Source organism: Henckelia pumila, chromosome 3 (assembly GCF_033568475.1).
Source record: "Henckelia pumila isolate YLH828 chromosome 3, ASM3356847v2, whole genome shotgun sequence".
Lineage (NCBI taxonomy): Eukaryota > Viridiplantae > Streptophyta > Magnoliopsida > Lamiales > Gesneriaceae > Henckelia > Henckelia pumila.
The window spans coordinates 192,845,445-192,871,981 of record NC_133122.1 but is presented as its reverse complement, the minus strand read 5'-3'; the positions used below and the strand labels follow the sequence as shown (position 1 = coordinate 192,871,981).

At 35.3% G+C, this 26,537-nt stretch overlaps 4 protein-coding genes across 6 annotated transcripts; 3 read left to right on the top strand and 1 right to left on the bottom strand.

The window, feature by feature from the left end:
• Positions 1-1,877: 1,877 nt before the first annotated feature.
• On the bottom strand, positions 1,878-7,030 carry LOC140887599 (organelle RRM domain-containing protein 2, mitochondrial-like). Its single transcript, XM_073294947.1, has 4 exons — positions 6,824-7,030; positions 5,051-5,119; positions 4,843-4,949; positions 1,878-2,507 (listed from the first exon to the last, which is right to left on the bottom strand). The coding sequence occupies exons 1-4, from the start codon at positions 6,981-6,983 to the stop codon at positions 2,415-2,417; spliced, it is 429 nt and encodes a 142-aa protein (XP_073151048.1). The 5' UTR covers positions 6,984-7,030; the 3' UTR covers positions 1,878-2,414.
• A 3,981-nt stretch (positions 7,031-11,011) lies between these two features.
• On the top strand, positions 11,012-12,434 carry LOC140890252 (uncharacterized). The gene is made up of 4 exons (XM_073298013.1): positions 11,012-11,338; positions 11,468-11,530; positions 11,619-11,792; positions 11,874-12,434. Exons 1-4 carry the CDS (start codon positions 11,012-11,014, stop codon positions 12,432-12,434), a joined length of 1,125 nt encoding a protein of 374 aa, XP_073154114.1.
• Positions 12,435-17,854: 5,420 nt separating this feature from the next.
• Positions 17,855-22,140, top strand: LOC140893408 (putative beta-glucosidase 41). 3 transcript variants are annotated; one of them, XM_073302481.1, is made up of 13 exons: positions 17,855-18,268; positions 18,366-18,432; positions 18,553-18,611; positions 19,079-19,154; positions 19,700-19,771; positions 19,868-19,955; positions 20,052-20,307; positions 20,390-20,505; positions 20,600-20,823; positions 20,918-20,949; positions 21,120-21,222; positions 21,297-21,405; positions 21,641-21,801. In XM_073302481.1, exons 1-13 carry the CDS (start codon positions 18,149-18,151, stop codon positions 21,642-21,644), a joined length of 1,326 nt encoding a protein of 441 aa, XP_073158582.1. In that variant the 5' UTR covers positions 17,855-18,148; the 3' UTR covers positions 21,645-21,801. The 3 variants fall into 3 exon arrangements, with proteins under 3 accessions (XP_073158582.1, XP_073158581.1, XP_073158580.1); XM_073302479.1 differs by having other exon boundaries at positions 17,857-18,268; positions 21,659-22,140; XM_073302480.1 differs by lacking the exon at positions 19,700-19,771 and having other exon boundaries at positions 17,856-18,268; positions 21,659-22,140.
• A 544-nt stretch (positions 22,141-22,684) lies between these two features.
• LOC140893407 (indole-3-acetic acid-amido synthetase GH3.6-like) lies at positions 22,685-25,059 on the top strand. The gene is made up of 3 exons (XM_073302478.1): positions 22,685-23,201; positions 23,297-24,237; positions 24,332-25,059. The coding sequence occupies exons 1-3, from the start codon at positions 22,948-22,950 to the stop codon at positions 24,904-24,906; spliced, it is 1,770 nt and encodes a 589-aa protein (XP_073158579.1). The 5' UTR covers positions 22,685-22,947; the 3' UTR covers positions 24,907-25,059.
• The last annotated feature ends 1,478 nt before the right edge of the window (positions 25,060-26,537 follow it).

Sequence of the window (26,537 nt, the reverse complement as noted above, 5' to 3'; positions counted from 1 at the left end):
AATTAATAGCCAAGAACACTTACGTATATTATTTCCCTCTCCCGAGCAACAAATAATGTTTATCAACTACAATTAAATTTCAATATCCCTATTAAGAATTTATTGCAGTGATCTATCACAAAACAATGTTCTTTTTAAAAGCTCTGTTAAAATCATACACTCTCCCGAGCTGTATAAATAATTAACAGTGTAGTTCTAATGTCCTATTCAAAATCCCCTCTCCCGAGCAATGATTTCAAATAAATATAACAAATCAATTATTGATCAGATAATTGAAAAGACAATCAATTCTAGAAAAAACAATTAATCTAGAAAAAATTCAATCCAATAAAATCAAGAATTCATGAAAGTGTCTAAACCAGGTTCCATCCGACCTCTAGACTATAAAAATTTAGTTCATAATAAAATTCTGAATAAAACAATAATTTATAAATCTAAACATATTCAGAATTAAATAAAAGTAAGAAATCAAATCCGTCGTCAATGCCGTGTCCGGACTATCGAACTCCGTCTTCGTTCTTCAGATTAAGCTCCAGAAATCTTCAGAAAATTCCAACGATCAAGCCCTGTTCTCTCTAATATTTCGTGTAATAGGTTGTGCGGCTCTCTCTTTCTCTTCTGATAAGAATTTCTTTTTATATTGCGTACAAAAACCCACAAAACCAAGCCCATAAAAATTGCCCGAAATAATAAAATTTTCAATTAACAGCGACGGGGCGGGCGCTAAAGTGAAGGCGCGGGCGCGCCTTCAACTCGCAATTTCCAATTCTCAGATTTCTCATGACACAGAACGATTGCTCTAAGTTATGCGCTAACAACAGGCGCTAATCTTTCTTGGCCCAATAAAGAAGCCCAACACTGTTCCTTTTCTTTTCTCTAAACGTTCTTTTCTCTCTTTTCTCTTTATACTTTTCTTTTAATTTTTTTAATTCCTATTTTCTTCTCCTTTTCTTCCACAATAATTCTTCTTTTTCCCATTATTTCCATAATTCTCTGCAAGCACAAAAACAACAAAACTCAGACATAATTCCGCTCGAAACAAATAATTAACAATTAAAATCATATAAAAATTAAGTGTATAAAATACACTTATCACTAAGACATCAATCCAAATTCATCAATTCAAATACAACCCAAGAAAAACATCGATATTTATAATCCGAAAAAAGCCCCCATGTTGTGTTGCAGTGCTGGCATGGGCGGATCTATTAAGGGGCAAGGGAGGACAGATGCTCCTTTTTGAGTTTTGATATCAAAGTACTAATATAGTATGTCTTTTGATTTTAAAATTAAAATTATGCACATAAAATTAAGCAAATGATCTAGAAGTCAAAGTTTACCACTCTTTATGTCATTTAAGAATCGTCTTCATAATCCAATGAGAGATGAACATCTGAATGATATTCAATTATATGTATTAAAAATGAAATATTTCTTATTTTGTTTGTGTCTCGATTTTATAGGTAACATTTTTTTTTCTCAAATATATAGCTAGGCTTATCTAATATATTTACTAATCTTGTTTCTTCTCTTTTACTAATATATATACTCCTATTAAATAAGTTTTGAAAAACATGTAACAATTTTTGAATGAATCGAGTAGGATAAAATATAAAATTTGTGTGTAAATTTATTTTTCCAATAATTTTTCTTAATTTGTAAGTTTGAAAAAACAAGTCTATATAATTAAAACATATAAACTATTTTTTATCTTTGGTTTTTTGCCCTCCTTCAACAAAATTTCTGGATCCGCCCCTGAGTGCTGGGCTTCTTCAGTTGCTTATAGGACCCAAACAAAAAGTCTGAATAACAAATTTTATAAAGAAACACAATCATCCTCGATCTCAGGCTAAATCACCATGTACAAGTGGTCAAAGGAATGAATCACAACAGTTGAATAAACTAAAATTGTAAATAATCAACGTCTCAAACATAAATTTTACAGGAATTCCTAAATCTTACCCCTTCTGCAAGCCGGCCCCCAACATTTATTTTCAGATATCTTAAGTTGAATTATGATATTCTTGCACAAATGGCCAAGAATTCAAATCTTGACAAGGGTAAATATGTCCGGACTTGGTAAAATTCAAACCAAATTCGACTTGTTCACAATCTAAACTGAGCGGACATATTTCAAGTGGTTCACCGAATGCGAAACAATTAATTATAATCAATCGGTTACAGCAAACAAACAAGCACCCAGAATAGGTACTTCTAGTATAAATATTGCGGAGAAACTACCACCAAAACATGCAACGAGTGATACACATCACAATGTAATCTGCAGACAAGTGCACTGCAGTGGGGAATGGATCACGAGACAGAAGGTTTCTTCGTTATCAATGAAATTCCAAGAACATTAATTATCGTATAGTTTGATTTTGGTGAGCATGGATTCTTCTCAAAAGGTTAAATCACTGCCAACCCTGAGGAGGTCCGTTGTTGAGTGAGGGGATGGGAGGTCTTGGTCTTGCATACTCTGCGAATATAACCCAACCGTCTAGAAACTGCAAAAACAAGAGAGTCAAAAATCGAAAGGTTGTTAACAAAGGGGTTCCTGATGGACACTGAACTGCACATGAAAAGACATACATATTGCACTTAGCACTGAGTTAGCTTGATGAACAGAGACTTGGAGATTTGGCATTCACTTTTAAGGAGTAAAATGACGGCTTACCGTGCCAACTCATTTCTTACTCGATTTACAGCACATATACATCGGAATAACCTCTTGCACAATTAAAGATGAGAATTAAGGTACTTAAGTGTCATAAGTGTTTCTATACTTCCACAATAAAATCAAATCAAACATATATCACATTCTCCAAAACAATCTCCCAAGACTAATCTTTTTTCCAATTTTATATCCTAACATTTCAGCCAAAAAATACTTTATTATAAAACTATATTTTAAAATATTTCGTTTGTCATTAAAATAATTGAATATGAATGACGTGACATCACCAAACCAACAGATTCTTGCATGATATATTTATAGTAGAATTTTCTTTGCATAAAAAATAAAACCAAATATTCTCTAATAGAATCCTGCACAACATATTTTCTCAAAGAATTTTGCACAAAAATGCTACTAAATATTCCCTAAAAGTCTCATTCCATTATTTTTCAATTCAACCTAAGCAGTCAAGCGTCCAAAAATTTCCAAGCCCATCAAACATGAGGTGATAGCTTCTCCAAAACGGGCAAAAATAAAAATAGACTCCAAATTGAAGTACTTGGACTATAGTTATTTCCGAAGAAAAGATGGAAACCTATAAACATGTCAATTTGAAAAGGATATTACCTTTTCTCACTATACAAGCGAGTTGATGCTTTTTTGGAAACTAACATTTACCATTGATCTTAAAATGCTTGTAAAGCAAACAAAGGAAAGGAGATACTTGCGAGCGAAAACAATGTTAACCTGCGAGATATGACACAATCACTGAATATCATTTTTTTTTCATGCATGGTCCCAGATTAGAACACAATGACCCCCTCACTTTACCAGCTTCACCAAGATCCTTTCATTCTCATTATTTCTACCTCCAATTTTCCATTTTGTAATGTTAAAACTCTATAAGAGACACAAAAACCTGAAAGAGCTTCACAGCTATGCCAGCAAGGTTCTAAAATTCGCTAAGCGCTAGTCGGACGCCAGACCAGCGCCCAGCGCCTAGGCGGGGACTAAGCGCCGCTAGGCCGATTCCTCGGTATAACATAATAAATCAGATATTATAACTCCAACACGATAACATCAAATTTAATATGAGTTAAAAATCACATAATTAATAAAATTCCATAAATTTACTCTGCTTCTTCTCCATCTGTTTCTCTACTTATTATTCTCCACATTTTTTTCTCTTTTATTTGGATACAACATTGAAAGGGTTTTTGTAGAAGGTTAATAAAATTTATCTCATTTTATTTACTGGGCTTATGATCTAAAAGGCCAAAAAAAAAATTCATTTCCGCCTAGGGCCGCCTAAGTCCGCCTAGGTGTCGAGGACACCTAGGCTGGCCGACTAGCACTTTTTCGGTGCGGTTGGTCGCCGCCTAGCGCCTAGGCGGATGCCTAGGCCGATTTTTAGAACACTGTATGCCTGAGCGAAGTACTGAAACTGTAACCAGTCTTTGGTTTCTGTTTGATCAAACCAAGTACTTACAGTTCATTACAGTTCCTAGAACAAAAAACTGAAAATAAAACTAAAACTATAATTGCATGGAGCCGAAACCAAACTATAAACTGGTCATAAATTCCCAAGGTATCAAAAACTACTAAATAACTTAATTTATATGTATATATATATTATTCCATTCATAAACATTATATTCCAGATTAATTTGTATTTCTTTTTTCTTTTACACAAAGATTTATGATTAACATAACTATTGGACGATTATAAATTGGGATTTATCTCATATGAACTCGAGGCGCATCAATATTTTTTTTTCAATCATTACTTTACATGAGTAAGCTTCGGTTAAAATCAGTCCCAACCGTAACTGAGGCGAAACCAGAATTTTTGGGTGCTGGAATCAAATCAACTTTCCGCTATTTGAATTAAATTCCAGGTTTCACCACAACTAAAACTGTTAGTTTTGAAACTGGACCCGCTTGTTTTGAATCTAGTTATAGAGCCTTGGTCAGATGCATATATAGCCATGGGTCAAGCAGCAAGTTATGACTTTCGAAGTTAGCAGAAAGAACATGAGTATAAGAATCAGGTAGAACCGTAGAAGACACTGCTTTTCTCTGCAAATCCCATCTATGTCGCGTTAAGCTACCATTTATGAACTATAACCATCCTCGAACAGAAATTTTACAAAACACATAATCACCTCGCCATCCATGCCCTTAATCCCTGCAGCAGCATCTTCTAATGATGCATAGTTTACAAAACCAAATCCCTTTGAATAGCCAGAGACCCGATCAGTAACCACTCTAGCTGAAAAAATAACAAAAAACAATTGCTTTAAAATTTTCCAATAGTTAAGTGTGAGCCTATCCAGCCCCAATGCATTTTTAAAAAAAATTAAAATAACATACCGTGGACCACTTCACCAAACTTAGCAAAGGCAGTCCGCAGACCTTCTGTCGTTGTACGTTTGCTAAGCCCTGAACATCATATTCATATCAAAGAAAGTTCGATGAAGTTAAGCGCAGTAAGACAGCACCATGGAAAACTTTTATGATGAGCAAAATCAGCCAAATAATAATATAACCAAACAAGTCGGAGTCGGACATATCCAACAAGACATATACCTACCATAATTTTCAAAGATCCAAGTACAATAATTCGAGTAGCAGCCCCAATGAGAAGGGAATATAAATTGTAAAAGTTAGGTAGTCCTTGGGTAAAATGTCAGAATCGACAGCAACAAACTGTCACACACAGCTGTTACAAGATATTCCAATTCACCACTCTGATTGGAAATGCATTCTGCAATTGAATAGATTGTATCTACATAATGCATCACCTCAAATAAAATCATTGGGCAGAATGGATACTGAAAATCACTAGTAGCAGTATGCAAATAGTGACAGAAGACCAGAAAAAAACACTTAATTATACCATTTCATTGGTAGAGTCAACACAACATATCCCTCCAACAATGTCCAACCATACAACATGCCGAAAAAAAAGACCAAAAATGAATGATGCTGTATCAATGATATAGTTTTCTGTGTCTCCTAAGGGAAAAAATGGAGGCCAGTCCTAGAAAAATAAACTAGCTGCTAAAAAGCAGGTTCAAATTGTGACTATCGAAAAGAGAACGGAAGCAGTAATCAGATAATATGAATCGCAACAAAACACTTACTCTGTAGTTTTACATGACTGGCACAGAATTTTGAGAAATTCACTATTCCACAAGATTGACCATACCACACTTTTGGAAATTGATACTTGATAGTATGAAAGGAACAGAAAAAATACAGAGAACTTGAAAGCTAGTCATGCCAACAACTGCTTGTGAGCGGGGAGAAAGGAAAAACAAACAATTTTTTATAGAAATACAAAGAGAAAAAAATATACTAGAGAATAATATCCAAGAATTAGTTGCACTTCAGAAGCAACTTGACAGGAATCAGAGGAACTCCATTAAGGTCACTAATAGCAAAAAAGTGAAATAACAGATGAATAAAGAAACAAAATGGAGCAACAACATTCGAAGATTTTTAAAAATGTGTCATCAAACATTTCTCATAGAGAAACTCACAAAATTAAGATGTTGCCACATAACAAGAAGACTACACCTGATATAATTATAGAGACCACCAATGGTTACACAGGAATGATCAAATAATCAACACAGCAGCATTAGAAAGAAATAAAATGAATGCTACCAGGTGTTGCAGAATAGAAATGAATAATTAGTTCAACAGAGAACTAAGCATGGAATTGCCAGCAGGTATAATAAACGGAGAGCGGAAATGTAAAAAGCTATGATTTTTTTTTTACGAAAACAAAATAGTAATTTCTTCGAGGTAGTTCATAAATATAACAAAAGGGACCATGATTGATGAATACGCAACTACTACAAAGCTACAATCCAGTCGATTACTAGTAATTTACTAAGTTTTCGAATAAACTAAATTGCTAATATGAAAAATAAGTAAACGAATCTGTCATAGTATACCGTTTTTTGAAGCGCTATGGCCTATGAACTAAATAGTTCACGATCAAATACAGAAATGGATTAATGAACTAAAAAGGCTGGCAAGCACGCGAAAGAAAAAACAGATCATCATAGACCTCAAAAGAAGTCAGAAAAAGATGGAAGAAATGAAGGAGGTTAGGAGAAAAAGAGGGACGCATACCAGAAATGAAGAGATTTGTAGAAGGTTCCGCCGGAGGAGGCTTCTCGGTTTTAGTTTGAGGTATATTGAACGGAAAGCTCGAAAGAGACGAGAACATGGCCCTCAACCCTCTGCCGCTGGCGTATGCCGCCGTCGTAGTGGCCGCCGCTCTCATCGCCATTTTACGGAGGGTTTTAGTGAGATTTTCCACAGGGAAATGCGGAAAAAGAAGAGTTGGAGTTGCCTTAAATACGAGGCCGGAATTGTAAGCAGGCCAAGGGTCCGAAACTGGAAATTTAATAGCGGCCAAGTTAGATATGGGCCTTTATGTGGTCAAGCCCAATAGGTAGTCTATTTTCACGCGACCCATGTACAATTTAGATTTCAAATGGTCCATTTACGACTGACACCCACGAGATATGTGTATTATATATTAATATTGCGAGTATATATTAATTTTTTTTTTATGTTAAATGACTTTTCGTTAGAACAATTTATCACATGGTATCTCATTTGGGTAGATGATAAAATAATATATTGATTGTCTTTCCACACTTATATATCAAATTTCATATAATTAATTACACTCCATAAATTTAATTTATGTATAATGTTTTTTTTTATCTACTCATGTTACTTATCTATATCCTTTCGTTATCTATCTTACGTGTCAAATAATACTACTTTTCCAAATTTTGAAACTAAATTCAGTGCAAAACTAATGGGAATGGAGCTCGAGTCGAACATTCAAAAGTTAATTTGAGCTCTCATAAAATATATATTATGACAATACAAACAAAAATTTTGAAACGGAAATTAAAGGGGAAAACAACCACTTGCTGTCGCGTGCATGCTATCTGAATTGAAATATCGGAAATAAATTTTAACTTTCTATCAAATTACACTTTCAAAAACTCCTATACGGAACGTATATTTCATCTATGATATTATGTAATTTTATTAAGAAATGATAGTTTCTCGTGGCACATGTTCTCATATATTTATTTTTGAAACGAGTCAACATGATTTATATAGAAATCGAAAAGTGATACTTTTAACATAAAAAAATTTCGAAAACAAAATTTATCTTACAAAATCTATCCATTCAATAATCTCACGAATATGATTAAAAAATAATTTTATTGACAGGAATTGTAATAAAAATAAGGATATCACAAATTACATATATTACGATAAGCATCGGTTACTAGCAAGTAAAATTAACCACGTTTCTTTCCCCGTCTTATCCCCATAATACACACGTGATGCGCTATCTAATTCCATGCTAATCGCCAATCTTTATTACACGTCATTAACTATATATGCAAACTATATATATATATATATATATATAATTTCTATCGATCATATAATACATTTTTTTTTGTTGAGGAAAACTAACTATTCATTAGTAATATCAAAAGTGGCTACATCCATCAAACCTCTCTCCATCTTCTTTCTTTTTCCTTCACTTTTCTCCAATTTTATCTCAAAACCATGTGTTTTTGTTTTTTTAATATATATATATATATATATATATATATATATATATATATATATATAGTTTCTTTCAAGTGCCCACCTACCATACCCACCATCATGCCCACCAATGATGTGACACTATTTTATTGGATGTGATAAAGATGTGATAAATTGTAGGTCCAATAGAATAGTGTCACATCAGTGGTGGGCATGATAGGTGGGCACTTGAAAAAAACTCTATATATATATATATATTTCTTCAAATAATTATATTATGTGAGAATGTGATAACGTAACTACGTGATGATTATTAGAGCGCATATATAAATAATATTTTGTAAAATTTTTATAGAAAATACTTCTCAGTTTTTTCATAATAAAATTTTTACGCATGTATCCGACAAACACTACCATATTGTATTATATATCCGGAAAATTTGTACTCTATTTCAGGCATGATATTCATTAATTCGTGGAGTTTTTGTAACATCGGCCAATAAATATAAAATATTATTTGAGTGTGTAAAAATTTCGATTTATAATTAGTACGACAAAACAATTAGAGCTGACGTGGGCAGCATGGCTTAGTGGATGAATTTATATTGTACGGATATATGTATATGAAATGATAAGATCAATTATGATATCGTTTGCCTTACCAATTATCCTGTTTATTATTATTATATCCATACGTGTGCATGTTAATCCATCCATGTATCGTTAATAATGGAAGATTTCATTATTTAAAGAAAATATTATTAATGTTTTATATCATTGTGTATTTCCTTTACGTACGGGTTGATAATAATGGCATAGGAAAGATATGAAATAAAAAGAGTAAGAACATATATAATTTACTTATTTTTTTTCTTAATTTCTTTGATATAAAAAATATAATTTAATTTTAAAACAACGCATATATATGAAATTAAGATTACAATTTTGTATCATGTGATTTATATGATTTTCATTTTTGGTTCATTGTTATTCAAATCACGGTCTGCAGCAAGGGGGAACCACATATAGTGGTAATCGGGTTTTAGTCCGGGTAGCCCGAAAAAATTTAAAATTTATATATATATTAATTTTGAAAATTTTTTGATTAATTTGATAGTAGGTCGAATGGTTCGATTCAAAATATTAAACAATTCTAGAGGCTAAAATTTTAGCCAGAGTAGTTTAAAAATTCTGATTTCGTCATTGGTCTGCAGTACTATTTCTGCTTTGAGTTGTTTTTCATGTCATCAGGAATTATTGACATGCACTGAAGCTAAAAAAGAGTCATAAATTCATTAAGATCTTGAAAAAAAAAATTAAATTAAAGATGAAAAAAATATTGTATCAACACTTTCTTGAATCACACAGGTTTTGGTCAAGACAGTTTATCTGACTAACGTGGTTTACAAACTATTTCTTCAATTTGAGTGTTTACCTCGTGCTTACTGAAATATAGGAAAATTTAGGTAAAAGGGAGTTCATTGTATCGTATTTAAAAAAAAGGATTTATTACTTAAATTACCAATATGTCCTTGTATTTAACTTATCTGAAATGTTTATTAAAACTTAAATCTATTTCCTTTTCACAAATCTTTCATTCTCAAAGCAACCCCCTTGTCTCCCCTTTTCTCTTTTCGCAGATAACTCTTTTCTTTTTCAAAATTTCTCCACAAATCTTCATTCTCATCCCACACGTACCTTCCAAGTCAAACACAAACTCCATCACTCAAATGGCTAACAATGATCTGATAATATTCAAAATTTTTGTTAGCTTGGGTCTTTGGTGCCCTGGGTCGACCCAAGACTTGGGTGCCCTGGGTCATCCTAGGTCAACCCATGCTACCCAAGCCTTGGGTCGACCCAAGGCTTGGGTAGAGTTTTGGGTGGACCCAAAGCTTAGCCCAAGGCTTGGCTCTGGGTCAACCCTTGGGCTAAGCTTTGGGTCCACCCAAAACTCTACCCAAGCCTTGGGTCGACCCAAGCCTTGGAAAGCTTGGGTTGACCCAGAGCCAAGCCTTGGGTCGATCCAAGCTTTGGTGCCTAACCAAGCCAATGTTTATGATTCAGTGGTTGTATCTTTGATTGTCCTAACGTATTTGTTTTATTTTTATTTTTAATAGGTATATTTGCCAACAAAACTAGGCAGAAATGCAATTTTCCGTGTCAAATTGACAATTGAGTCGAGATATAAAGAGACTGCCCAAAAGATTTATCACTTTCTGAACTAGGGGTGTAATCGAGTCGAGTAGCATACTACTCGAGCTCGAGCTCGACTCATATTTGACTACTCGAGCTCGATCTAGTAGTTAATTTCTTACTCGAGCTCGAGCTCATCTATATCTCGAGCTACTCGAGCTCGAAAATTATATATAATCATATATAAATAAAAAAAATTATATGAATAAATAAATAAAATATTATATACATTATATTTATATATATATTTATATAATATTTTATATTTATATGTGTTATCGAGTAGCTCGCGAGCTACTCGAACACATATATTTTGAGCTCGAGCTCGAGCTCGATTGTATGTTCTCGAGCTCGAGCTCGGTCAACTCGAGCTCGAGGCGAGTTTTGACCGAGCTACTCACGAGTAGCTCGGCTCGTTTACACCCCTAATCTGAACAACGAGGAGAGAGCAACATTTTTTAGCAGTCTCCATTTGGTAATCTCGTTAGGTATTACCGAGATTTTAATGTTTCAAGTCAAATTATCTGGTATCTAATGAGTAGTCAGATAGTTGATAACGGTAGTGATGATTTTTGGATGGTCGTGCGCAAAAGGCCTGTTAGATTTTCTATGTTAGATTATTGTTTAATAACATGTCTCGACTGCAGTGTAGAGCCGACAGATCTACCAGATGGAGGAGGTATCTTTGTCTCAAGACACTTTGTTGGTAAGTCTCAAATTTTTCTTAGTGATTTGAAGGCAAAGATTGTTGCCTTAGGACAAAATGAGACTGAGGGAATGGATGTGGAGAAGTTGAAGATGGCTAGTCTTTACTTTTATTGTGTCGTATTCTGTTGGGGGAGTAGGAAAAAAAGTGTGAAGGTCGACAGTACATGTCTAAGACTTATAGATGATTTGGATATGTTTAATAGGTATCCCTGGAGTAGAATAGCCTATCGTGATGCCGTCAGATCTTTGAAGAAGGACCTTTTAAAGAAATATACTTCCTAGGGACAGGGTTCTAAAGAAGTTCATGGCAACTTTTTTCTCAGTGGTTTTGTGCTGCCTCTGCAGGTATATAATTTTTTTAATGTTAAAGTGACTTTGTTATCTTTATTTGTAATAATAACATTGTTGGAATTTTTTTTTTTTTTTTTTACAGATCTTGGCTTATGAATATTATCCTAGTGTGGCACAAAATTTTGCCAAGAGAAGAGATGTGGAAGATGGTTTGATTTTTCCCAGGATGTTTAAGTGGGTGACTAACACGTGGCCCTCAAATCGTGCCCCGTATGATGTTGATGTTAGTGCAGCCTTTGGTGCCTGTGATATCAATGTAAGTAATATGAATTAATTTGATATAGTAACTGTGGATATAAATTTTTAATTTATCTGATAAGATATTAAATAAATATAGGATTGTGTTGGATGTTTGACACCTACTTCTGAGGAGCTCGTGTCATCATATTATACCACCGGTGTTTTTGTTGATTCTGCACCAGATGTCGTCACCACTCGGGTACTAGAGCTGTGGAGTCAGGGTAAGACAGTTATACGTAGCCAGCGCCCTCTCGAGAATGATGTGGAGTCTCCCCTAGTCCAGCACACACCTTCTTATCACGATGGTTCCAGCACCCCTTCTACTAAAGCCACTGGATCCAGCTCCAGCACCCCTTCTGCTGATGCCACTAGATCCAGCTCTAGCACTCGTCCTCCCATTCCTACGGGTCTTATAGTCCACTTTGGATGCAATACTACTCGCCGCACATCACCCCTGGAGCATCGTTTTGGGCGGCGTTTGAGTGCATTGGATGATACCATTAACTCATTGCGTCTTGAGATGAGAGCACAATTTATCGAGTCCAGGGCATGTATAAGGGCAATGAAAGCTGGTTTTGATGAGTTGAGATCGATTTTGACTGAACAGATTAGAGCAGGTTTGGCTGAGATCAGGTCTCAGACGGCAATGCATATTTAGAGAGATTATAACATGGTCTATAGTAGAAGGCAGAAAAGGAAATCATCTGTACTTGAGGCAGACGTTGGTGAGTAATTTTTAATTAAGTTCACATAAGAGAATTATGTATTAGAATTGTCCTTTTAATTTTAATTTGTTTGATGTATGCTATTAGGTGTGGATGATAATATGGTCATGGAATTGTTTCCCAATAGTAGCCGAGCTGCGCTGCCAACTATACCAGAGGAATACTCCGAAGGTAAGTTAATGCATTTTTTGACATATATATTTATGTATAGTATAATATAATATAATAAACGATCAACTTGATGTTTTTAGATATTCAGGTGACTTCTGATGCGGTTATGTCAGGTGCCGAGGCATCCACGTCGAGAGGTTGTGATGGTGTGAGGTCGTTTGTGGAGTGCGTAACTTTCAAGGTAAACAAGTCGTTGGCTCGAGTTAGGGCATCGATGCTCATGAGTTTGCCTAGCAGGATTAAAGAGTTTTATGACAATTATGACAGGTCGTTCTACAGGTCCATGGCGATCGCGAATTCGCCCGTCACAATTTGTGTAAGCATTTACGATTTGTGAATATTTGTAGAGCACTTATTTTTTAACTTTGAAAACATATTCTTCTGTCGAATTCAGCACATGGGTGAAGCTCTTCGTGGATTACTCAAGATTCAGCTGCAACATCCTGAAGTGATGTCACCAATCGTGTCGCTGATGGATAGGCATTTCTATATGTCAATGTCAGTACTGGCTGAAGATGAAAACCGAGTTCTCAACACAAATCTGGTGGGGTGGTGAAAGGGATTGATCCAAAATGGCCCTGCGTCTCCTGGGAAAAGGCGCGAATAATTCTCATCCCAGTCCACAAAGATGGGCGCTGGTTTTTACTAAAACTTGTGGCAGGGGTCAATAAGTGCACTATATTTGACTTGCAGCGAAAGCACGACCCTAACTACAAAGATTTGGATGAGGACATAGGGCCTATACTTATCAACGTTGCTCGTCTGTTATCCTTTGTTGGAAACAATCCACACCCTGAGAGGTCATGGTCTATAACGATGTATGATGAATTCAAAGCCCGGATTAAACACTACGTTATCATATCTCTAATGTGTAATATGTTTACCATTGACATATGACTAATAATTTCATTACTCTTTTTAATTGTACAGTGAGGATTCAGGAGCATTTGTCCTAGCCGCTGCTGGATATGCTTTATCCAAGTAAAGTGATCACCTAGTATTACAGTTAGATGACAGACTTGTAACTGAGTTTAGATTTTTTTTACTCTGTAATATGTTTGATAATCAATGGACTGTGTATTGATCTTTAATTTCTTTCCAATTGATTAATTTTGTATTTTATGGTCGAATGTTTGATATATAATCGTGCAAGTTATAACATATGTATCTGCTATTTTCACGAGTATGTTATATAATGATAAATGTTTTAACCGTTGAATCCACTAGTTTAACGATTTTGATATATAATCGTGCAAGTTGTAACATATGTATCCGCAATTTTTACGAGTATGTTATATAATGATACATGTTTTAACCGTTGAATCCACTGGTTTAACAATTTTGATATATAATCGTGCAAGTTATAACATATGTATCTGTTATTTTCACGAATATGTTATATAATGATAAATGTTTTAACCGTTGAATCCACTAGTTTAACGATTTTGATATATAATCGTGCAAGTTATAACATATGTATCAGCTATTTTCACGAGTATGTTATATAATGATAAATGTTTTAACCGTTGAATCCACTAGTTTAACGATTTTGATATATAATCGTGCAAGTTATAACATATGTATCTGCTATTTTCACGAGTATGTTATATAATGATAAATGTTTTAACCGTTGAATCCACTAGTTTAATGATTTTGATATATAATCATGCAAGTTATAACATATGTATCCGCTATTTTTACGAGTATGTTATATAATGATACATGTTTTAACCGTTGAATCCACTAGTTTAACGATTTTTTTATATAATCGTGCAATTTATAACATATGTATCCATTATTTTCATTAATATGATTATGATCATACATATTTTAACAATAGAATCAAGAAGTTCTCTTGGTCGACCCAAGAACAAATAAGATCTCATGGTCGACCCAAGCTTCTCTTGGTCAACCAAGAGAGCTTCTTGGTCGACCCAAGTTTTCTTGGGCAAGACGTTTTCTTGGTCATCAATAGGACTTTTTGGTCGACCCAAGAATCTTCTTAGAACAATACATTAATTTTAATTTTACCACATTATGTTTACATAATTTTGATATGTTTACATAATTTTGACCCATAATTACGTAACACAAAGGTTGCTTCTACCTTCTCTTAAATTCTCCAATCGAAGGAATTCTATTTTGTTTTTTTTCCACCCTTTCTCTTTTCTACACAAGGAGGTAATACCACTGGAAAATTAATGTTACGTGGTCATTCACTTTCTTCGGGAACTGGATAGACAGTCTCTGAGTAAGCCATGAACCATGTCATCGTAGAATAATACTCTGAACACAATTGATACAAGTCAATCTTCATTAACCAACTGGCTGCAATGGCATGGGCACATGGGAATCTATCAATATCAAAAACTCGACAAGTGCATCTTTTAGATTCCAGGTCCACAATGGCCGAGTGTCAACCACTCCGAACATCAAACTCAAGACGGCCCAATTCAGAAACTTGCATTCCTTGGGCATCAGTGAACCGGCTACGAAGAATTCCCTCGATGGTAGGGGTGGTCAGATTAGTGTTAGCTGCAATTGATGTGTTGCAATATCGGACAAACCAAGATGATGCCAGTCTCTGCAAAGAATCTAAAAGTTAAATTATAGGAAGCTTTCTCTCTTCAAGTAGTCGAGCATTGATCGATTCAACCCCATTTGTCGTCATAATATTGTAACGGGTATTTGGGCAATATGCTCGAGTCCATCGATCAAGTGTATCTCTCTCGTTCAAAAACTGCGCAGCCTCGGGATATCTCTTTCTAAAATCACTGTATGCAACATCAAACTCGTTTTGCTTATATATTTTTGCAATTTGCAGAAACATTTCCGTTGCACCCTTCTTTTTGCACCTGGTTTTCAAGTTCTGGGATAAATGCCACGTACAATGGTCATGATGCGCATTTCTATAAATAATAGAAACCGCATTAATTATTCCCTAATGTCTGTCTGAAATTATCACCAGTTCAGTCTCGTCTGGTACTACTTCTAACAACTTCGTCAAAAACCAACTCTACGAAGAAGTAGACTCAACATCGATGACTCCCCACACCAAAGGATATTGGTGATAATTTTCATCCTGTGCGGATGCCACGAGTAAAACACCAGTGTACTTTCCCTTCAACCATGTACCATCAATTGATACATATTTCCGCATGCTTCGATATCCCCTGACACATGCACCAAAAGCAAGAAACATATACTTGAATCGATTTTCCTCGTCAACACATATGTCTGTTATGCTTCCTCGATTCATCTTCTCAACCATGTGCAAATAACAAGGCAGTAGAGTAAAACTCTTGGTAGGATCACCTTTCAAAATATTGTCTGCTAGTTCTTTCCTTTTCCAAGCCTTGTAATATGATATATCAGCATTCATATTATTGCGCATCATCGCCATGACCGCTTTTGGTGCTATTGGAACTGGATTACCTTGGAAATTATTCACCTACATATCACGGACAATAACCGAACTAGCTCCGCGGATTCTCTTACGTCTCCCCGTCAAATCACAAGTGTGTGTATGGCAATATGTTCGAATGGAGAATGCATGTGAATCTTTAATCTTTGAGGTCCAGATTTTCCACTTACAATCGTCCACTGTACATTTTACAGCATACACTATCTGGCTACTTTTTACTGTCTCAAATTCAAAACATGCTTCCAAACTGATTCTTATTAACACCTTTTTCACCGCATCTCTGTTTGGAAATTCTTGACCAACAAACAAGTTTGAACCATCTTTGAATAAAAATGTGTCATTAGCAATATCCACATTTGTAACCACATCTGTCTCATTTCTTGCAATCACAACTGCCTCATTACTTGCAATCACAATTTCCTCGCTATCAATATCCACATTCGCAACCACAACTGCATCACTATTTGCAACCACATTTGCCTCATCAAAAACCTCACTGATATTATTATGATCCAAAAAAACAATATTCAAATCAAAATAATCATCATAAGAGCTTTGATCATTATAATCAGTATTGCCTTCATCAATACCAACTTCATGCACATTATCAGAAACATTCAAAAACCAACAACATGTTCAATTTCAACTTTAAGCACCGATCTCGTTTTGGGACAACCAAAATACAGATATGCTTTCAAATCTTGATCATTATCTATATAAATCGGTTGAATGTTGCACGGCAACTCTAGAAGGTAACTCAACCTCAGGTTGGAAGACTCTTCTATTTTCCCAGTTCTATATAGTTCACGATTTAAATTTTCAAGAAGAAAAAAAATCATCATCTACTGGAATAGCAGCAAACTTTGAATTGGGCCCTGGATTCCATTTATATATGTTATCTTCACTCGCTTCCCATCTACCATCAAAATGAACAACGATAACTGTAGGCATAACCTATAAAATTCACAAAATTATGAGAATAAGACTATTTTATTTTAATCACCAAAAATAACAAGAACTCTCCATGGTTTACCCATGGTCGACCAAGAGAGTTTATGGTCGACCATAAACCATAAACTCTCTTGGTCGACTGAACTCTGGGTCAACCATGGTCGACCAAGAACTCTTTGGGTCGACCAAAAAATCGACCAAAAAATTCTTCTGCGCTGTATCACCAATAAAATCAAACTCAGTTTATTCTAACACATCATTTTTTATCCACACTTGCTAAATAAAAAAAAATATGACTTAAATCGGATTAATGCTTACAATCAACAACAATGGAGAAAACTTACTTGCCCTTGCACAGAGATAAGTTTTTGTTTTTCTTCAAATACAGATGAATGAGCAATAGACGATGTTTGAAATAGATTAGGTCCTGCTTCACAGCTCAAGGATAGAAATGGATGGAGGAGCCAGGTGAAGAGAAAAATAAAACAGCCAGATGAAGAGAAAAATGAAGAAGATGACAGGTTTTTTCTTGCGGAAAAATAGGGCATGACAAATTGTGGGAAAAAATCAAATAAACTGATAGGGGGATTGTTAATTAGTTTAACTAATTGACTTATTAGGTTTAATTTTAATTTAAGTGAGTCAACTCTCTTTTTTTTTTAAAATGGAGTCAACATCCCTTTTTTTAAAATACTCCCCAAAGAAATCATATTTTTTTAATCAGCCCCTGAAATATATGGGTCGGTCCCTCGTAAAAACAAAAAATAATATTTATGTGGCCGAGTCCGAAATATGTGATCTATTGATTTGGTATTGATGACGTTATATAGGCGCGCGGCACCATTTCAATCCCCTTTGGGTAGCAACGGCTGATGTATATATTGTTTACGAAAGGATCGATGATTTGATTACGTGTAAGCAAGTGGCATACTTTGCTTCACAGGCACCCCAAAATCAAAGGGGAAGATCAGACTCAGAGAGACCTTAAGTCGCTAGCTGTTAAATTAATATTTGTTGTAATATAATTCTCCCATTTTCTTGGCTTTTTAATTACCCTTCAAAGATTAAAGCCTGATTCGATCCCCATTTATTTCATGATAAATGGCAACCATTTTACTCATTTTTTCGTTGGTGTTATTATTCTTGGCGAACTCGGAATCCATTTCCCGAGACGATTTCCCAGACGGGTTTGTTTTTGGAACCGCTTCTTCTGCTTACCAGGTTAAATTTACATTTTCCAGAGAATTAACGAGTGCATGAACTGAAGTTATATATGATGATGATTTTGTGTTTATTGGGTGTTATGCATAATATATAGTTTGAAGGAGCTGTAAATGAAGGAAAAAAAGGAGACAGCATATGGGATACCTTCACAAAGCAACCAGGTTTATTAATTATATTTCATTTCAAGAACTTGGTGTGCTCTAAATGCAGCAAAAAATGACCAATCCGTAACTTTAGAATTTCACTCGTTAATGATTATGCTATTCGTCTTTTGACATTAGGAAGAATATTGGACTTCAGCAACGCAGATACAGCCGTTGATCAATACCATCGTTTCAAGGTGAATGTATTATCCAAATATAAATAGCCACATGCATACATATAATATTGTCCTGAGTTTATCCGGTACGAACCCAAATACTGCACATAAAAAATGCACATCAATTAGCTTATGTGTCCCATGAGTCCATGACTCGAACTTTAGAAAAGCCTTAATTTTATCTTGAATTTTTCTCATGAAAATCAAACATAAACAATACCCAAAGATTTTGATGTAAAGCCATAATTTAGTGAAAAAGTATTGGGAGAGGATAAGAATACCATATAGTTTGGTCGCAGAAAATCATAAGAATATTATAATATATAATAATAATAATAATAATAAGCATGTGTGGCACATGCATGCTTGTGATAAGAACAAGAATATATATGTTTGGTAAATAAATAAATTAGGAAGACGTTTCTTCGATAAATATGAGGTCTTATGTTTTCCTATCTGACGTGGACTTTTCATCTTTCATTCGACAGGGTGACATTGACTTGATGAAAGACTTGGGTATGGATGCCTACAGATTCTCCATATCTTGGTCCAGAATCTTTCCTAGTAAGATTTTACTCAATTAATTATTTTCTTCGTCTCTTTGGTTTTGTACTTTTGTACAATATTCACAAAAACCATGGGATTGGTTCGATTCGGTTCGATTTTTTTTTTAGAAAAATAATAGTTTCGGATTGGTCCGATCACACCTAATATATCTAAATTTTGTTGGTATTTGGAATAGAGAATTGTCTCCCGGAAACTAGCTTGTGTATCCAATTAAAAAGGGGGGAAAAAATCTGGAGTTGCCAAATCTACTAAATTGTAAATGAAAAGGACAACAAACAAATCATGCATGTTGGTTGTTAGGGAAGTTCCCCGAGCTGACCTAATCTCGTCGGCACATGACTATTTTGGTAGCATATAAAATGTTACCTGGAAATCCAACTCAAAGAATCTGAAACCCGAAATACATGACTCGTGCCCACCCCTAATCCACACAGTGAATTTATCGCGAACATAAACGAATATGCACTCGTTTGCCATCGACGGTGCCCTGTTTTTCAATATTAGTTTCTGGCTTAAAACATTCCAAGGAATTTAATTTACAGATGGAACTGGAAAACCAAACCAAGAAGGGATAGAATACTACAACAATCTGATAGATTCTTTACTTGAAAAAGGTTAGTTTTATAAGGAGAAAGAATATACTTGTGATAAATCATACGGTACAAGTTCTTCATTAATGTTATGTGGTGGTCCATAATTCTTTTTTTTAGGAATTCAGCCCTATGCAACTTTGTATCACTGGGATCTTCCACAAATCCTTGAAGATAAATATGGAGGACTATTAAGCAACCAAGTAGTGTAGGTGCATTGTTCGCGTAATATACTCTGCTTACGGTGTCATTTCTTGGAGTTGAGAATGAAGATTGATATGTCAACTTTTTCTACTTGTTACAGAAAAGATTTCGAAGAATACGCGTATACATGTTTCAAAGCTTTTGGGGATAGAGTTAAATACTGGATGACTTTCAACGAGCCTCACGGTATCGCAATCCAAGGTTATGATTTAGGGGTACAAGCTCCGGGGAGGTGCTCTATCCTCGGACATTTGTTTTGCAAAGCAGGAAAGTCATCTGTCGAGCCTTACATAGTGGCACATAACATACTCTTGTCTCATGCTGCTGCTTATAGAAACTACAAGCAAAATTTCAAGGTATCTCTGTTTGTTTAGAACTTATTTCGGAGGGATCAAAAACATCTCCGGGCCTTGATATAATAGACCTTGTTTTTAACAGGCAAGCCAACGAGGAGTAGTCGGGATAGCATTAGATGCCAAGTGGTATGAACCAATTACAGATGTTGATGAAAACATAGATGCTGCAAAGAGAGCATTGGATTTTGGAATCGGATGGTAAAGACAGACGAAAACATTTTACCTTTTCGTATTTTTTTTTGAAAATGAAGGTTGGTAGCAAGTGATTACAAGTCTTGAATGTCATTTTAAGGTTCCTAGATCCACTTCTGCTTGGGAGTTACCCTCTTTCAATGAAGAAGCTAGTGGGTGAAAGACTCCCTGAAATCGGTCCGGACTTGTCCCTACTACTTAAGGGTTCGTTGGACTTCATTGGGATAAACCATTACACTAGTTTATATGTTCGTAATGACAGAACTCGAATTCGTAAGCTGATATTACAGGATGCTTCGTCTGACTCAGCTGTAATTACTACACGTAAGATGTCGTAAAAGCGAGAAAAAACTCAAATCTTTCCATCTTAAGTTTCATCAACATGGTATTAATGTTCTGTTTGTGCATGTCCCAATAGCTTCAAAGCGCGGTATCCCTATTGGCGAAAGGGTAAGTAGCATCTCTTTATCATGGTAAAAATTTATTGTCCCTGTGGCCTGTGGGATATTGGGAATCTACTGTGAATCCTTCTACTCAAAGATAAGCACTACATATAAAATCAGTCCCTATTGGCTTTGCCCTGGACTAAGATATGTCTTATTGTCGTTCGCCCATTACAGGCTGCGTCTAGTTGGTTGCACATTGTCCCATGGGGTATTCGGAAGCTGGCGAACTACATCAAAGACAAGTATGGGAATCCACCTGTTATAATAACCGAAAACGGTGAGTCTGTTTCTTGGCAAAAAAAATCTTTAAAATCTAGTGATATATGTGAAAACTAGAATTCATGATTCCAGGGATGGATGATCCTAATAAATCACACGAAACGCTTGATAAAGCGTTGAAGGATGATAAGAGGATAAATTTTCACAGGGACTACCTCTCAAACCTTTCGGCCGCCATAAGGTAAGTGCATGATGCTTCTAAACCTAATCTTACAAGCAAGATTTTCTATTTTCTTTGGTTTCCCAGAAGGCTAAATTTCGTTTAGTCGTGTAAAACTGTTCATAGGGTGCGTTTTAGTCCATAATAATAAAATTTACATGACTAGCTAGGAACATAATTTTGAGTTTTCAAATCCTAGATCAAATTTTTTTTTTTTTTAGAGAGAGCTAGATCAATTATTTAGAATTGCATTTAGGTGAAGTTCATAATGTAGGCAAGACGAGTGTGATATCCGCGGTTACTTCGCTTGGTCGTTGCTTGACAACTGGGAATGGAACATGGGATACACGGTTCGGTTCGGGCTATATTATGTGGACTTCAAGAACAACCTTACCAGGATTCCCAAGTCCTCGGTCGAGTGGTTCCGGAACATGCTAAACTCAAGAAATGCTAAACTCAAGAGGAGAATCCAGGCCAGCCATGTGCTTCAATAGCATGCGCTAGCTGTACCATTGAACGCTGTATAGGATTTGTCTGTCTAAATTATACCAAATGAAAACAATTTGAAACACTTCTCATAAGTCTTAACTAATGGCTGTACTTTGTAATCATACAAATAAAATGGGAAAAAAAAAAAATTGAAGCAGAATTATCAGGTCTCTGTACAGTGGTGTATTTTATTTTTTCTGTAAAAAGAAATTAATATAAATTTTAATGGGAAAAATGAGGAGTTGACATCATGATGTATACGTTACTTTCTTTCAGACGACTCGTATCCATGTGAAGGATACAATTTCAATTTCGTATTCTGTTTTGTCTGAGTTTTCCTTATTTTCATTCATTGAAGAGAAATTAGAGAATTAAGACTTCATTTTGGTTTGTTGAATAAATGATAGATTTAATTTGACAATGTTTAAGATCATTACAAAACTCAGAAATCAGAATTACATTTAAAATATGATTTATTGTCTCACTACTATCTTTATGACAACGATGTTATTACTGAAAATCCTAGTAAAAAAATATTATATTCCCTCTCGATTTTTTATTCGAAAAAGTATATATTGAAAGCAAGCTTAAAATTCTAATATAACTTAAAATGAAATCTTTTAATGAGATAATGTCATCCACTTAAAAACTCCCGTGAAAAAAAATGAAAGCACGAAGTATATGGGCACAAAATATGAAAAAACCGAGAGTGAATATAATATTTTTTTAAAAAAACTCCCGTGAAAAAAATGAAGTCTTAATTCTCTAATTTCTGTTGAATGAATGAAAATAAGGAAAACTCAAACAGAATACGAAATTGAAATTTCTTACTTCGTGTGAAGCATACAATGATTTTCCTTCTTCCTCTTGATTAACATCTCCTTCATGATTACTTCCATTGGTACTGAATACTTTTGTCCAAATACGGACAGTATATTCATGATAAGATCAAATGAGCTGCTCTTCAAATTCGATTCGGCCTTTGTGATTTTCCCTTGTAGATAACTTCATCCCGCCGCTATATATATCACCCGCCAAGCGATCAAGCCTTAACTGAAACACCTAAACAAACAGATGGAGTTCATTGACAACTTGACCAAAAACACCGATGAGATTCAGACAAAAGTTCTTGCTGAAATCCTGTCAAGAAATGCCGACGTAGAGTACTTGAAGAGACACGGACTCAACGGCCATACGGACAGGGAGGCTTTCAAGAAATCTGTACCGGTTATCTCCTACGAGGACATTCAGTCGGACATCAAACGCATTGCAAATGGCGACAAGTCTCAAATCCTTTGCTCCGAACCCATCTCGGAGTTCTTGACAAGGTTCCAGCCTGTCATATTCTATCGTTTTCTTGAGTGTGGCTTTCTAGTTTTCGTTTGTTTGTTGTTTCAAGATTGTGACTTTTTTTTTTTGGCAGTTCTGGGACATCTGGTGGTGAGAGGAAATTGATGCCCTTCACTGAGGAAGAGCTGAGGAGAAGGGTAACGTTTAACAGCCTTTTGATGCCTGTGATAAGCCATTTTGTACCTGGCTTAGACAGAGGCAAAGGGATGTATTTCTTGTTTGTGAAATCCGATTCGAAGACCCCGAGTGGGTTGCTAGCTCGACCTGCTCTCACTAGTTATTACAAAAGCTCCCTGTTTAAGAACAGACCCTATGATCCCTACACAAACTACACCAGCCCAAATGAAGCAATCCTCTGCCAAGACTACTACCAGAGCATGTATTCTCAGATGCTTTGTGGTCTCTGCCAAAACAAGCAAGTTCTACGCGTTGGATCCATTTTTGCCTCCAGCTTCATTCGGGCTATTCGGTTCTTGCAAGAACACTGGTCCCTTCTTTGCCATGATATCAGAACCGGAACCCTCAATTCCAAAATCATAGATCCATTAGTGAGGGAGGCGGTAATGAGGACCCTGAAACCCGAACCTGAGCTTGCAGATTTCATCGAGTTGGAGTGTAGGAAAGAGTCATGGCAGGGGATCATCCCCAGGCTTTGGCCAAATATCAAGCTTATAGATGTTATTGTGACCGGGACAATGTCGCAATACATACCTATGCTTGATTACTATGGCAACGAGCTACCCATTGTCAGTTCTCTATATGCTTCTTCGGAGTGTTATTTCGGTATCAACCTTGACCCTCTTTGCAAGCCTAGTGATGTATCCTACACCTTCATTCCAACCATGGCTTATTTTGAGTTCTTGCCTTTAAATAGAAGCATTGATGATGGCAATGTGGTATGGGGATCCATCTCCGTGGGCGAATCTTTTAATGGAGAGAAACAACAAGAATTGGTTGATTTAGTAGATGTTAAGCTCGGACAGGAATATGAGGTTGTTGTCACCACTTATACTGGTAAATTTGCCTCAACTATCTTTATTATACATATTAATTGCTTCGATTAATGGGGTTGCCGTTGGACTAGTTTTTAATATTCGACCATGTGCAGGGCTTTACAGGTATCAAATAGGAGATGTGCTTCGTGTGGCTGGATTCAAGAACAATGCCCCTCAATTTAACTTTGTGTGCCGGAAAAATGTCATCTTGAGCATCGATTCGGATAAGACCGATGAGACTGAACTCCAACATGCAGTGGAAAAAGCAGCAAGCCATCTGATCTCATTCGATGCTTGTGTTGCAGAATACACGAGCTATGCCGATACCACCAAAGTTCCAGGCCACTATGTGCTGTACTGGGAGCTCAGCCAAAGTGCATCGTCTAGACGAATACCTCCTACAGTTTTCGAAGACTGCTGCTTCACCATCGAAGAGTCCTTGGCCAGCACGTATCGCCAGCACCGAGTTCACGGGGCAATCAGCCCACTTGAGCTCAGAATCGTGGAAACCGGAACCTTCGATAAGGTCATGGACTATGTGATTAGCCTAGGGGCCTCAATCAGCCAGTATAAAACACCTCGGTGCGTGAAATCTGCGCCTATTCTTGAGGTGTTGAATTCAAGGATATTGTCCTGTTATTTCAGTCCAAAGTGCCCAGAATGGAAACCCCCTCAATGGAACAACTGAGATTTTGGTTACGGTTCCAGTTTTATATATTTTTAGGGTATGTTTGCAATTTCTCAATAAGCCATGTCTGAAATTTTCATTTCATGTAAGGAAATTCGTATTTGTCAATTAATATGTCGTTCTCACTCTCGTCAATAATTCGAATTTATGTTGTTTTTCACTTCCTATCATGTAGAGTCGTCAATTTGGGTTAGGCCCGTCGGGTTGGCCCGGCTCGCCATATAATTTAAGTGGGTTGGGTTGAAATTTTTTCAACCCAACAAAATATGGGCCTAGATGGGCCAACCCGCCATGGCTCGTGACCCGCGCGAGATGGCCCGCCGCGGGCCGAGAGAGTAAATAATTTATTTTTATTTTTATTGTAATATATGTATTTTTTTAATAAAAATTGTGATTTTGTTTTTGTGTTAATTATTTTATATAAAATTTACACACATAAAATCAATAATTAAAATTATTATTAATATTTCTATTAATATTTATTTATGAAATGATATTTATAACTAATTATAAAATTTTTTATTTATTTTTATTTGTCGCGAGCCAACCCGCGGGCCGGACTGCCTAATCCGCAACCCACCTTGGGTTGGGTTGGGTTGAGGATTTCTAACCCGCCACGATGGTGGGTTGGCCCGCCATCAACCCGCCAAAAGGTGGGTTTTTGGTGGGTCGGCCCGCCTCGCCATGGGTTGGCCCGTTTAACAGCTCTACTATCATGTTTGTTGATTAATATCGTAAAACTTTTTTAATTAAATTAATACTCGATAAATTAATAACATCTATAAAATATATTTTTTTCAAGTCTAGATTGCTAAGTTTATTAAATCAATAATTTTAATAAATTAATAAAATAATAAATTTTCAGAAGACCATTATTTAAATAACTATCTAGGGTAATTTATTAAAATGTGATTCCATTGTTAATTTTTTTCTTTGAAATCCAAATCTAATTCTAATGTGATTCTAGTTGAATTTTATTTCTAATTTTTCTCATTACATTCAAAATATCTGATGTTGCTTTCTCGAATAACTGGTTTCAAAAATATTGTATCATCATCAACTTCATCATCAATGAGATTTTCAGTTGCGATAGTTGTAATTTCTTCTATGCTGTGAACTCGTGAACATTTTCACCTGGATAATATGAGAAACATTTTTTAGTACGTACATAATACAGATCGCTTCTAATTCTACATCAATTCAATTACTATATATTCTTTAGATAAAAAATGTCCTCTTTAAAGTAATAAATCGCTAATTTATCCATTAGTTAATACCTTTATGAATTAATAAATTTTATTGTTTCAACATTATTAATTTATAAAGGCTTTTATTGTATGAGTTTCTATGTGTTTTCGCATAATTTTTAAAATTTTATTGGAAAAATAAATTTTAGGAAGGATTTTCATTTACCTTATTGAATGAGTGTTTTATTAGGGTAAAAAAATTAATTAGAGTAATCAATGTATTTAATAATGAGAATATATTGATAAAATATTAGAGAAAATAATATTAATTATCGAAATTTAAATATATATTTGGGACAAATGAAAAAAAACGATTTTCACTTTTGAGACGAAGGAAGTATGTTGATCTTACCTTGATTTTGGTATCCAGTACAGTTGCATACA

Bases quoted from the DNA above. Each gene is read 5' to 3' on its own strand.
- LOC140887599 (XM_073294947.1), bottom strand. From the start codon at position 6,983: ATGGCGATGAGAGCGGCGGCCACTACGACGGCGGCATACGCCAGCGGC. The intron at 5,120-6,823 runs GTATGCGTCCCT...TATGATGTTCAG, and splicing joins TACAAATCTCTTCATTTCTG to GGCTTAGCAAACGTACAACG. The intron at 4,950-5,050 runs GTATGTTATTTT...TTATTTTTTCAG, and splicing joins GTTTGGTGAAGTGGTCCACG to CTAGAGTGGTTACTGATCGG.
- LOC140890252 (XM_073298013.1), top strand. From the start codon at position 11,012: ATGAGTAGTCAGATAGTTGATAACGGTAGTGATGATTTTTGGATGGTC. The intron at 11,339-11,467 runs GTCGACAGTACA...TATACTTCCTAG, and splicing joins GTAGGAAAAAAAGTGTGAAG to GGACAGGGTTCTAAAGAAGT. The intron at 11,793-11,873 runs GTAAGTAATATG...AAATAAATATAG, and splicing joins TTGGTGCCTGTGATATCAAT to GATTGTGTTGGATGTTTGAC.
- LOC140893408 (XM_073302479.1), top strand. From the start codon at position 18,149: ATGGCAACCATTTTACTCATTTTTTCGTTGGTGTTATTATTCTTGGCG. The intron at 18,269-18,365 runs GTTAAATTTACA...CATAATATATAG, and splicing joins CCGCTTCTTCTGCTTACCAG to TTTGAAGGAGCTGTAAATGA. The intron at 19,772-19,867 runs GTTAGTTTTATA...TCTTTTTTTTAG, and splicing joins AGATTCTTTACTTGAAAAAG to GAATTCAGCCCTATGCAACT.
- LOC140893407 (XM_073302478.1), top strand. From the start codon at position 22,948: ATGGAGTTCATTGACAACTTGACCAAAAACACCGATGAGATTCAGACA. The intron at 23,202-23,296 runs GTTCCAGCCTGT...TTTTTTTGGCAG, and splicing joins ATCTCGGAGTTCTTGACAAG to TTCTGGGACATCTGGTGGTG. The intron at 24,238-24,331 runs GTAAATTTGCCT...GACCATGTGCAG, and splicing joins TGTTGTCACCACTTATACTG to GGCTTTACAGGTATCAAATA.